The 12,127-nt window shown below is 36.7% G+C and overlaps 1 protein-coding gene across 1 annotated transcript; it reads left to right on the top strand.

Moving 5' to 3' along the window:
* The first annotated feature begins 65 nt into the window (after positions 1 to 65).
* On the top strand, positions 66 to 11,332 carry LOC124833273 (histone deacetylase 19-like). The gene is made up of 8 exons (XM_047307706.2): positions 66 to 239; positions 882 to 1,417; positions 8,220 to 8,660; positions 9,455 to 9,685; positions 10,290 to 10,360; positions 10,436 to 10,490; positions 10,873 to 10,944; positions 11,022 to 11,332. The coding sequence occupies exons 2-8, from the start codon at positions 890 to 892 to the stop codon at positions 11,112 to 11,114; spliced, it is 1,491 nt and encodes a 496-aa protein (XP_047163662.1). The 5' UTR covers positions 66 to 239; positions 882 to 889; the 3' UTR covers positions 11,115 to 11,332.
* Positions 11,333 to 12,127: the final 795 nt, after the last annotated feature.

Raw genomic sequence — 12,127 nt, 5'->3', positions numbered from 1 at the left:
CTAATTATGTAGTTGGTTTTAAGTTTTTAATATTGATTCAAAATAAAACATAAATAAACGTAGAAGACTCGGTTCTCCAAAATTACCAAGTTCAAATCCTCTCCTCTACGGTCCACTGCACTCTCACAGCAGCATATTGAATATCCATCTCAGAGACGGAGCCTGGAGCTTGAAGCCTGAGCTGCTTCAACTATCTGAATTTCTGAACTCATCCATTCGTCAGCGCTGCTAGAATTAAAGTGAGATTTCTCTCTGTCAACTTTTTCCATGACCTGGATTTTCCACCGATCTACATTTCTCTTCGTTTTTCTTCTGAAGCGATATGCGATATGGAGACCGATAATTACTTTTGCCTGGTCATAAAGTCATTGTATTGATTCAAAACTAGCTAGACATTTAAAACATTAGGTGTTTACCTCCAGTCTTCTTTCTCTTTTTGTAGTTGAAATTCTGTTGAATAGCATTTACCCCTTTCCAGATCTTATTTTCTTTTTTCCGCCGAGATATCCGGAGGCTGAAAAGTGAAAACTTCAACCTCTGCCCTTTTTGCCCACCTTACACCTTTTGCTTGACTACATTACAAAGGCTCGAGGTCTGAGAGCTCTAGATGAAACCTCAATTTGTAATTAAAAGGCTAGTTAGTTTATATTTGCTTCTGCTGGTGTTCAGCAATCAAGAGAATGATTATTGGCCACTTTGGTTATTACGTGCTTGATTTGTGCATTTCCTTATGATCTAGATTGTTAAATACTCGGTGCTTTTGCTTGATAATTACTGAATATTTGATTTTCCCCCCTATTATTATTGTTATTATTATTATTATTATTATTATTATTATCATTATTATGTTTCTTGACTATCATTGTTTGTGGTAATTATAGATTGTTTAATGGAAAGTGGAGGGAACTCCCTTCCGTCAGGGCCAGATGGTGTGAAGAGAAAGGTTTCATATTTCTATGATCCAGAGGTTGGAAACTATTATTATGGGCAGGGGCACCCAATGAAACCACATAGAATTCGAATGACGCATGCTCTTTTAGCCCACTATGGATTGCTTCAACACATGCAGGTTCTGAAGCCTACTGCTGCCAAAGATAGGGACCTCTGCAAGTTCCATGCTGATGATTATGTGGCCTTTTTGAGAGGCATCACCCCTGAAACACAGCAAGATCAATTAAGACAATTGAAGAGGTTTAATGTTGGTGAAGACTGCCCTGTATTTGATGGTCTTTACTCTTTCTGCCAGACATATGCAGGAGGCTCTGTTGGTGGTGCTCTAAAATTGAACCATGGAGTATGCGATATTGCAATAAATTGGGCTGGTGGTCTGCATCATGCAAAGAAGTGTGAGGCTTCTGGGTTTTGCTATGTTAATGACATTGTGCTGGCTATTTTGGAACTTCTCAAAATACATGAGGTTTCCCAAATTTAATTTCCCACATTATATCATTGATTTATGACTGTTCTCATTTTAATTCAGGTTGAATTTATTCCTTATATGACCAACAATTGTAATTGATTTCAAAACTGGAACTGTAATTTAGAATAAAGAAGTGAATACGTTCTAGAGAACAATGGTTATGCAGATGGGTTACAATAGCCTAGTGGTTTGTGGTAGTTAGTAAGGGAAGTATATAGATACTATTACACTCATGAGTAGGATTTCTTTTTTGGATCTTTTGTAATTAACTATTCTATAGTTGGAAATGGAACTATTCCCTTGGCAGAGAAATACCATAGTTTGTTTCTTTGATTTCTATCTCTTTCCTTTATCTCTCAATTTTTCATTACACTTTGAGGGCCTATCAGTTGGTCTGACTTGCCTTGTTTTGAGTCTGGTCAGTGTGACTAGTAACTGTGGAAGCTAGGGTGGACTCTTTGATGAAGTTCCTCAGAAGTTGGTGTTGCAACTTGCTCGTATGGAGGAAATCAAGAAGTTCCTCGCACAGCTATTGGAAAAAAAAGTATTGAGTGGACAAATGATAATGATGACGGTGTGGAAGATCAAATTAACTGTCTTTGGATGCGCGCCGCTGAAGACAATCTCACATCACACTAAAGCTAGTACATAAAGCTTCCACATGTTGAAGATGATGCATAAATATGAAATATGCATTTTATTAATCACACAATAAAGCCCAAAGAACCAAGTGGAATTGTAGGTGAGAAAATTTTCTCCAAGGTCAATGAAAAGAGTCTCCTCGAATAAAAGAGGTTGTCTTTGAAAGGGATGACCTGATAGGCTGATCGGGAGGATTGCAGGAGTGGAGAAATTTTTTAGGTTCAAAGCTTCTCATTGACACAACATACTTCTGACCCATAGAAATACTTAGTATATGTTTTCTTTTTATTCCTAATTTTATGTAGGAGATAGTGACTAATGAATTGTGTGCATGTGCACTGGACATGCCCAAATCGAGCTGTCATAATATTTGTTAGAAATTTTCTTTTTGCAGTTAGGAAACTGTAATCGACTTGAGCATTATCACAGCCAGTTGGGCAATGAAATTGAGATATCACCATTTTAGTAAATTTATATTTTCTCTTACTGTTCGCTGCAATCAATTACTCTGCTCCTTGCAACTAAATCCATTATGACATTGGAATCCCTGTTCTGAGTTAGGATTATTCTCAGGTTACTCTCTGGATATCCAAATAGTCCCATTTGGTATCATAGAGACAGGTGGATTCATCAGCAATGGCTGTTATGACCTGAAGTCACATTACAATAGTTGAGCTCTAGAAGAAACAAGAATTTAATGATTTATTAGGGAAAATTAGTGAGTATGACCTGTTTGGATCATCTAGATGCAGGAATGGAAGAATCAAGAGCTTATTACAGGCCCAATCTTCCTAGAACCACCATTATGATTTCTCCACCAACAATCCCCATTTTGGCAATCGAAATGAAACCGATGACTCCTGCTCTACTTACATCTCTTAGGTGGAATTCTGGTTTGATGGTAAGGATATGGAATAATGGTTGTGTAAGTACATTCAGTTTTTTTTCTCTGGATGGCACAGTGTAAGCTTGCAAGGTTCGTTTAGCCTTTATACACCTCAATAGAGTTTCCTACAGTGGCATCTGAACTATATGTGTAGCAAATTTGGTATCCACCCTCCCTGGTCTGCATACATTGCCGATGTAGCTCAATGATTCGACAAAGTTTATAATGACCTGCTAACTCTAATTAAAGTCAAATGCAAAGGCAGGCTACATGAATATGTGGATGATTTCAAGCTTGCCTGAACTCAGGTAGCCCTTCTTCCTGAACAGGCCTTGAGCATATTCTTGGCTGGATTGGAACATGAAACCCAAAGTGACAATCAGGATGTTCAACCCCAACTCTATTGCTCCTGCAACTCAACTTGTGAAATTGCATGAAGCTTCCAAAGCTTCTATCAATAAGCACGACATCAGCAACCATGTCCCTCCTGCTAAATTCACTTATTCCCCTCCTAAACCTCATTTTTCCATAATTCCATTAGTTGAAACATAAGATATCTCAAGTTTTAGTGCTGCAGTTGGCTGAGGAATACCCTACTGCAGAAGCTGGAAAGGTAAACCTGTGAAATGCTACGACAGGAATACCCATTGCTGTCGAGACTCCTCAATTTTCTGTGAATGCTACGACAGGAAATTCTAGTTTTTGCCCCATGAAAGTAACTGGCCTTCACAAGCTTTCAGCATTGGCAGATTGCCACAACCATAGAACATCAAACAACTAGGAGACTTTTTCAGTTTTGTTGGCTATTATCAAATATTTGTCTCTACTTTTGGCAAAATTGCTAAGCCTTCAATTGACATGCTTAAGATGGGGGGATTTACTGGTCTAAGGAGCAACCATTGGGTTATTTTCTTGGAGGTCTTCATTCAAGATTAATATTCATTATCTCATCGACATTTCAATGGCCATTGAGTTAGCCTTTAAGTTGGAGTCTTGGAGGAAGATTTCAAGCTGGGTGGGGAGCTACATGATTTTAAGAAAATTATTTTTCTTATTCTTTTAATTATTGGTTGCCATCAAACATCAATTTTTTAATGAAAACTAGTTTTTGTAGTTGTTGTTATAGGTTCTTCTTAGTTAGGAGAAAATATTGTGTTGAGTTACAAGAAGATATTGTAATCATTACAAGTGTGGTACTGGAAGATTCTAGAGATCTTTGTAATCATTACTCTAGGGGGTAAAGTTCTCTCCATATATATGCTCATGTACTGTTCTTAAATACAATTTCAATAATGATCTCTTTCCTCTCATATAGCTAACCCTTTTAAATTGGTTCTAGTGGCACCGGGAGCGAAGCGACTCTTTGGGTGAATAAAAGTGATTGTTGGGTGCAATAAAGGCCTACAAATGTGTTGGATCTTGCTATGGAGTTTCTTTTCATAATGTTATAGAAACTGTATTTGAAGACTTAAGGATGATGAAGTTTGCAGAGATAACAAAGATAACACCGTATATTTCTTTCAATGGAAAGTATTACAGAAAACAATAACTCTGGCTCTTCGAGGGTCTAATATCCGCCCACATATATTTTCTTTTCCCTTCCCTTATTCTCTAGACCCCAAAAGTATTTATACAAACCTCTCTTATTCATGAACTAACTCTACTGACATGGTAACTGACTCCCAACTACTTGTACTTGCATCAAATAGCTTTATTCCCATTTCCTTTATTTCTTCTCCCATAAACCTTTGCAATAGGAGGCTTTCCAATCAGTAACTGCTTCCAAAATCTCTTGCTGACTAACATCATTTATTCTGCAATCTAACACAACTTTTGGAATGAAATTCAACTCATGACCTTCAGTTAATACTTCAGGCAGGGGTTGAGACTTTTGTGTAGGTTGTATAACTTTTTTCAAGAGTGCACATAGAATACTTGATGAATTTTAGATTGAGGTGGAAGCTCCAGCCGGTATGCAACTGCCCCTACCTTAGCTAGAATTTTCTAAGGACCATAATAGCACGGACTCAACTTCTTGTTCAACTTTTTAGCCAATGATCTCATCTTATACGGTTGTAGTTTGAGATACACCCAATCTCCCACCTCTAACTGAACCTCTCGTTACTCTTTTAACAATGTGTCTTGTTGGGGAGTAAGTTGATTAATTTCCTGAACTCAAGAAGGAATAGTGTTTCCTCGTAGCAAGGGAGGAGGTTCTTGACCATAAATTGCTCTAAAAGGAGACATTCATGTAGATGCAGTATAATTTGTGTTGAACCAAAGATTTGCTCAAGATAAGTGTTAAGGCCACTGCCTTCGCTTTGTACTTGTTAGATATTGTAAGCAAACTTTCAAGCACCCATTGACAACCTTAGTTTGTGGATGATAAGCTGTGTTCATGCGAAGCCGAGTTCCTATTAGCCTTAACATTTAGTTCCGAAAACTACTCATGAAAAGTTGGTCTCGTTTTGAAACAATTGTAACTAGAAATACATGTAGACGAACCACCTACTTGATAAACAATTATGCAATAGTCTTTGCTGAAAAAGGGTGTGATAATGCAAAGAAATGAGCATTTGTTTTTAGATGATACACAAGCACTAGAACAAAACATTTTTCCTTGAGCCTTAGGAAGGCCACCTATAAAATCTATTGGTATGTCAGCCCTACTTTTATGTGGAACCAGAAGAGGTTGTAACATCCTGCTGGAGACAACATACTGGACTTATTTTCACTGGTTGATATCACAAGAAGCTACATACTCTTTAATATCAGTCCTCATTCGCACCCAATAAATAAATCCTACTATTCATTTATATTTTCAAAAAAACCCCGAGTGCCCTCCAACATGAGTCATAAAATCCCACTAAAAGTCATTTTTCTTCAATAAAGAGTTTAAGGGTTTGGCTAGCTTATCGTAGTCTTTCACAAAGTGTCTATAATACCCGGTAAGACTAAAGAATCCTCTCAAACCTTTTATATTTTTTGGTGTGGGTCACAACCACATTGCTTCTAGCTTCTTTGGGTTCCCTGCCATGTCATCAATAGAGATAATGTGTTTGAGATATTCCATACTAGTTTGCCCAAAAATACACTTGTTTTTGTTTACTCTCAGCTCATGTTGTAACAGTACCTCCAACCTGCCTGTAGGTGTTGAATATGTTCTTCTTGATTGGGACTAAAAATGAGAATATCATAAAAAAAACTAATACAAACTTTCTCAGAAAAGGTTTAAACGCCTCATTCATCAATGATTGGAAAGTTGAAGGAGCATTTGTCAATCCAAATGGCATAACCCCGAATCCATAATGCCCTTCACTAGTTTGAAAAATTATTTTCTCAATATCTTCTTCGTGCATTCTTATTTGATGATAGCCCAATTTAAGATCCAACACAGAAAAAGGGGTGACTCCCCCAATCTCATCAAATAACTCCTCCATAACTGGAATAGGAAACTTATTGGGTATTGTAGTTTTATTCAGGGCTCTATAATGAACACAAAACTGCCATCCTCCCATCTTTTTTCTTGACTAAAATAATAAGACTAGCACAAGGACTAACACTTTGGTGAATGATGCCTGCTCCCAGCATCTCTATCACCAAATTTTCAATCCGTCTTCTGGTAGTGGGGATATTTGTATGGCCTACTCTATGGTATTTGAGAGTCTGCTTTTAGAAGAATTGCATGATCTTGCTTCCTTCGAGGAGGCAGAGTACCCGGAGCTTCAAAAACATGTGTATTAGTTGGGTTTGCAGGTGTCTACAACAAACATGCATTTGGTTAAATTGAGAGATGGATTTGACTAGCAAACACAAGGATGCTACAATGATCTCCACCCTAGTCTAGGAGTGTGTTGTCTAAATTCTTTTGGGTCTTTGAATTAGGATGAGTCAATTTGATTATGGGAGTGGCTTGGTTGGCTACCTTGGGAAGGTTTTGGCTAATTTGAGTAATTCCAACATGTCATTCATGCATAATGATGTAGTAGTCCTGGAGACCCAGAGTTAGCTAATCCTCTTCTGTAGTGACTTTTCACAAATTAATAGAGGTAGAATATACTTCATTGCTTTGATTTTTTCTATTAACTAGTGTGGAGATACCTAATAAGGAGAATAGTGAATGGTGGGGAGTTAGACATGATTGCTCGGTAACAATTATTATACAACGGTTATTTGATAATTTTTTTGTTGTGCTCTCTCTCCAAAGGGGTTTCCACCCAATAAAGCAATGAATCATTGTATTCCACTCAAATCTGGTGCTAACTTGGTTAATGTGAGGCCATATTGGTACACTGCGTACAAAAAAAAAATGAGATTTGAAAAATTGATTGAAGAAATGCTGGAGTCTGGATCATTCAACCTGGTTGTAATCCTTTTCCTAGTCCAGTTATTTTGATCGAGAAAAAGTAAAGGAGTGGGGGGCTTTGGTGGATTACAGAGTCCTAAATAAAGCCACAGTAATAAGTCCCTGACAAATACCCAATTCCTATGATTGAGAGTTATTGCATGAATTACAAGGGACAGCTATCTTTTCCAAGATTGTTCTACGAGCTTTTAATGCTCACCCATGCCACTTTAAGTTCTTGGTTTTACCTTCTGGGTTAACTTATGCACCGACCGCATTTAAGTGTGCAATGAGTTCTATTCTCCATAGAAAACAATGTGTTGTACAATGGCTCGTACCCAAAGATCAGGCAGTGAAGGGTTCTTCTAATGGTTTAATTTAAGGTTTTTGGTTTATTGGTTCCTTCAATATGCTTAATACATATTATTATCTAATGAGCTCTTTTTTCTTTTCATGAACTGTAATTGCTGGATGTTTTTAACTCAAAAAAGTAGAGTGTCTTGCAGACTTGTGCTCTGGTGTTCTCAAAGACCTAGAGATGAATTCAAATTAAGCAGGCAATTGTTTTGAATGTTTTCTTTTCATGTTACTTATTTCAACAAACTGAGTTGTATTTCATATAAATTTTCCTACTTTTATGTCAGCATTTGATGTGAATCTTTTCCTTTTCCTGTCCTTGAGAACAATGTTTGAGCTAGAGCTTCCCTTCTATTTTTGAAGGGGATTTAATGTGCGTTTTTCTTTTACTTTAATGAGGCAGACATTGTTTATTGCCTTCATATGTCTGGTTGCATTAGAACTTGTTTAAGATGCGGGTTACCAGTGACATTGCCTTCTGCATTCCTATCAATGTTAAATGTTTTGTAATGAATATTTTTTCCTAAGTGCTCTATCATAGTAATCTGCATTCTCTTTATCATGTGCAGCGTGTTCTATACGTGGACATTGATATCCATCATGGTGATGGTGTAGAGGAGGCCTTTTACACCACTGATAGGGTCATGACTGTTTCATTTCACAAGTTCGGGGATTACTTTCCTGGAACAGGTGATATTCGTGATACTGGATATGGTAAAGGGAAATATTATTCACTTAATGTTCCCTTGGATGATGGAATCGATGATGATAGCTATCAGTCCTTGTTTAAGCCAATAATGGGAAAGGTTATGGAAATTTTTAGGCCTGGTGCTGTTGTATTACAATGTGGTGCTGACTCTTTATCTGGAGACAGATTAGGTTGTTTCAATCTTTCCATAAAAGGGCATGCTGAGTGTGTCAGATATATGAGATCTTTTAATGTTCCCCTTCTATTGCTTGGGGGAGGTGGCTATACAATAAGAAATGTGGCACGCTGCTGGTGTTACGAGGTATTGTGTTGTGTGATTTTTCTTGAACTTTTTCTGGTTGAATTATCTTATTGTCTGTCTCGTTTAAAAGGATGAATATGGATGCCTGATAATTATGTTCCCAGTAGTAATTTGATTTTGGATCTCTGCAATGGACATGAATACGGGTACAAAAGTTTCAATGAAGAAATCACAATAGTTCGACTGATACACTTTTTCTCGTGTGAAAAAGCTCTTTGGTGCACACAACTCAAAGCACTGGTTCAGATTTAGTTGTATAGCATTATTGAAAAAGGTTACTGAAAATATCTAAAGATTAACACTTTGTTCACTTGAATGGATTTGGGAGAGAGAGATTGAATGAATTTGAGAGGATTTAAAGGTAAATTTTTTGATGTTTATTTGAGTGGATTTAGAGGTAAGTGAGAGTGGATTTGGAAGTAAATTTTTTTAATTTGTCACATCAATCAAATCTTACACTAATTTTCACAAACTTTACTTCCAAATCCACTCCCACTTACTTCCAAATCCACTCAATTAAACAACAAAAAGTTTAACCTTCAAATCCTCTCAAATTCATTCAATCACTTTCCGCCAAATCCATTCAAGTGGATAAAGCCTAAAAGTTGAGGTATGCCTGCCTATTTTTTTTTGCTTTTAGCAGTCCTGTTGAAACCAAGTATATGAGAATCAGTATTTGCACTATGCAGTGTTGATTTGATCTGTACACCTGATATTTGTGCCAAGTAAAAGTACTCTATTTTTTAAGCAGATAGTGTTCACTGATTAACAAATTTCTATTGGTTGTTGATCAGACTAGCGTTGCTCTTGGGATTGAACTAGACGATAAGATGCCTCAACATGAGTATTATGAATATTTTGGTCCTGATTACACTCTTCATGTTGCTCCAAGTAACATGGAAAACAAGAACTCTCGCCATTTATTGGATGAAATAAGAGCAAAACTTCTTGATAATTTATCTAGGCTTCAACATGCACCAAGTGTCCCATTCCAGGAGCGACCACCTGATTCAGAGCTACAAGAGGTTGGTTTTGTATCTATTGAGAAATATAATACACTTTTTTTCAAACTCTTTATTTTATGATCTCTTAATCATTATTGAACTAGTTGCCTAGTTCCCTCATAGATATGTATTTGAATATCCTTTGGCATGTAAATATGATTGAGTAGGACCATATCACGGGTCAAATTCTGCTACTATGTTCAGGAAATAGATATTTCTCTCTCATTGCTTAGATTTATTGCATCCTAGTGGAGTTACTACTCTTAACTTTTTCCCAATATCCAAACTGCAAAGGTTGCATTTGAAACGGAAAGATCTGCAGATTTTTTTAATTTATTTTAGACAGCTTATTTTCAAAAATCCACCATCACAAAACTTGTTAAAAACGTGGCTACTCTGTAAACATGTTTCAGAAAAGCAGTTATCACGTCTCAAGTTGAAGTCAGAAATTTGTCTTAGAGCATTGAATATTATATATTGAAGAAAAAACGTGTTCATTAACACGTACGAGCATGCTCATATGATCCGTCATACTTTTTTCTCAGAGATTTGTTTGTCATTTACCATTATTGTATTGACAAAGTGCTTGAGTAAATATTGAGAATTACTTACTATTCATATCCAGAGAGATGAGAATCAAGACGATAGAGATGAAAGATGGGATCCAGATTCTGATATGGAGGTTGATGATGACAGGTATTTTCTTGTGCTTCTGTTGCCCATCTTGATAGTGTCTTTTGAGGTCCTTTAATCGATCTGTTTTCTTTACAGCAAACCTCGCAGAAGGGTGAAAAGTGAACGTGTTGAAGCTGAGCATAAAGATGCAGTATGTCCCGACCTGTTTTCTTTGTACTTGCTACATTGGAATAATCTTTTAAATATTACTGAAATCAAATGAACTAGGCATCAGAATGAGTAAAAAGTACATTATAGTGAATTTAATGAAAATTATATTTCAATTCAATTCTGAGTATAATTTTATTTTTTACGTGACGTGTCATTTTAACAAATTACAATATATTTTATTACATTCTCAATTGGATTCCTTTCATTATTTATTTTCCCAGTGATTGGGTTCAGGTTATGACACTTGTGTCTCCTTATTCATATTGCTAAATGACGGGCTTGTGCAGTGATTTTTCTTGTTTTAGTTTTAAGATGAATTAATTACTTTTAAGTGACAATTAAGAGCATATTTTAAATTTCAGGAAAGTTATCATAAACATCTGGACTGTGGAAGAGATTTTCTCACGCCTTTCAAGGAGATTGCATGCTCCAAGGTTGAATGTTTTGGCCTTCATATACTAAAATTTCTCATTTTGATCACACCACGGGTGTTAAAATTGCATCTTTTCAGGTGTCGGCGGGGGACTCAATGGCAGTGGATGAACCATGCATCAAAGAGGAGCAGGATAATTTAAAAGAGCTTTCTGATCACAGGTCAAGATGAAGCACTAGTAGGAATTGGTCAACCCTTCTCCCCCACTAGTGTATGTTGACCTGTAAAGTAAATTATAGTTTCCTCTTACGGCAGTTTGGTTCATTCACGTGATGTCTCTGTAGTGTTTCAAATTTTTGGTTTATCTGGAAACTGAAGAGATATAATGCAAACTTTGCCTTGGCTTTTGATGTCTAATATTACTACAAGATAAAGCTCTGTTGCCACAACTGGTTGTAGTTTATTTTTTCTGTATGTTTTACTATGGTAGGCTTTTTATCAAAATATCTAGTATGAGGAGCAGCCCATCCTTGGATCCATGAGATGAAATATAAAGATTCTTGTGTTGCTTGCAAAAGGGAAGAAGCAAACACATTCTTTAACCATAACTCTAGGTTGTCATTTGTCAATAACCACAGATAGTTCAAGGAGACCATCGCTTCTCAGTTCAGTGGTGCGGGCATTGCAGCCGCTATTCCGGAGTGGTGGAGCGGGTCCTGATGTTATTTCAAAATCAATTGAGAGATACATTGACGTTTCAGAAGTGGTAATTAGTGGGTTCTTTGCGAGTCTTAATTCTGTATCAGGCCCTATAGAAAGGAAAAACCCCTCTACCCTTCATTCTTCTCCAAGCTCCGTTTTTGTCGGAGATCCACTGCGTTTTTCAGTAACCCCTTCGTCTTCCATTCTTGCCGTTTTAAATTTTTGTTGTGCTCAGTTTTTTGTTTTCCCTTTTATTCTACATCTTTAACCTCTATTTTACTCTCCACTCTCCTTTTCTTTAATGTATGTTTATCGAAAATACGAGTAGTATGATAGGATACAATTCATACCCTCCACAAAACAAATAATATGAAGGTTTTAGTTCTTGAATCGTGTTCGAACGATACAGGTGCCAACCGCGAGCCAAATCACGATATGGGTCATCATGACCACTGAATTGGGTTGGTCTTCCAATTTTTTCTTAAAATTCTAATTTTTTTTTATCTATACCTTTTTTGCTTAATACAAGATCGTTTCTATCA

This window comes from Vigna umbellata, chromosome 10 (assembly GCF_029865625.1).
Source record: "Vigna umbellata cultivar VRB3 chromosome 10, Vumbellata_1.0, whole genome shotgun sequence".
NCBI classification, from domain to species: Eukaryota; Viridiplantae; Streptophyta; class Magnoliopsida; order Fabales; family Fabaceae; genus Vigna; species Vigna umbellata.
The sequence above is the reverse complement of the archived record's forward strand: the minus strand, read 5'-3'. Positions and strand labels throughout refer to the sequence as shown.

What these genes read in the sequence shown, in the direction of transcription:
- LOC124833273 (XM_047307706.2), top strand. Translation starts at nt 890, where the DNA reads ATGGAAAGTGGAGGGAACTCCCTTCCGTCAGGGCCAGATGGTGTGAAG. An exon ending in CACGCTGCTGGTGTTACGAG is followed by an intron (nt 8,661 to 9,454) that starts GTATTGTGTTGT and finishes GTTGTTGATCAG; the next exon opens with ACTAGCGTTGCTCTTGGGAT. An exon ending in AAGCTGAGCATAAAGATGCA is followed by an intron (nt 10,491 to 10,872) that starts GTATGTCCCGAC and finishes TTTAAATTTCAG; the next exon opens with GAAAGTTATCATAAACATCT.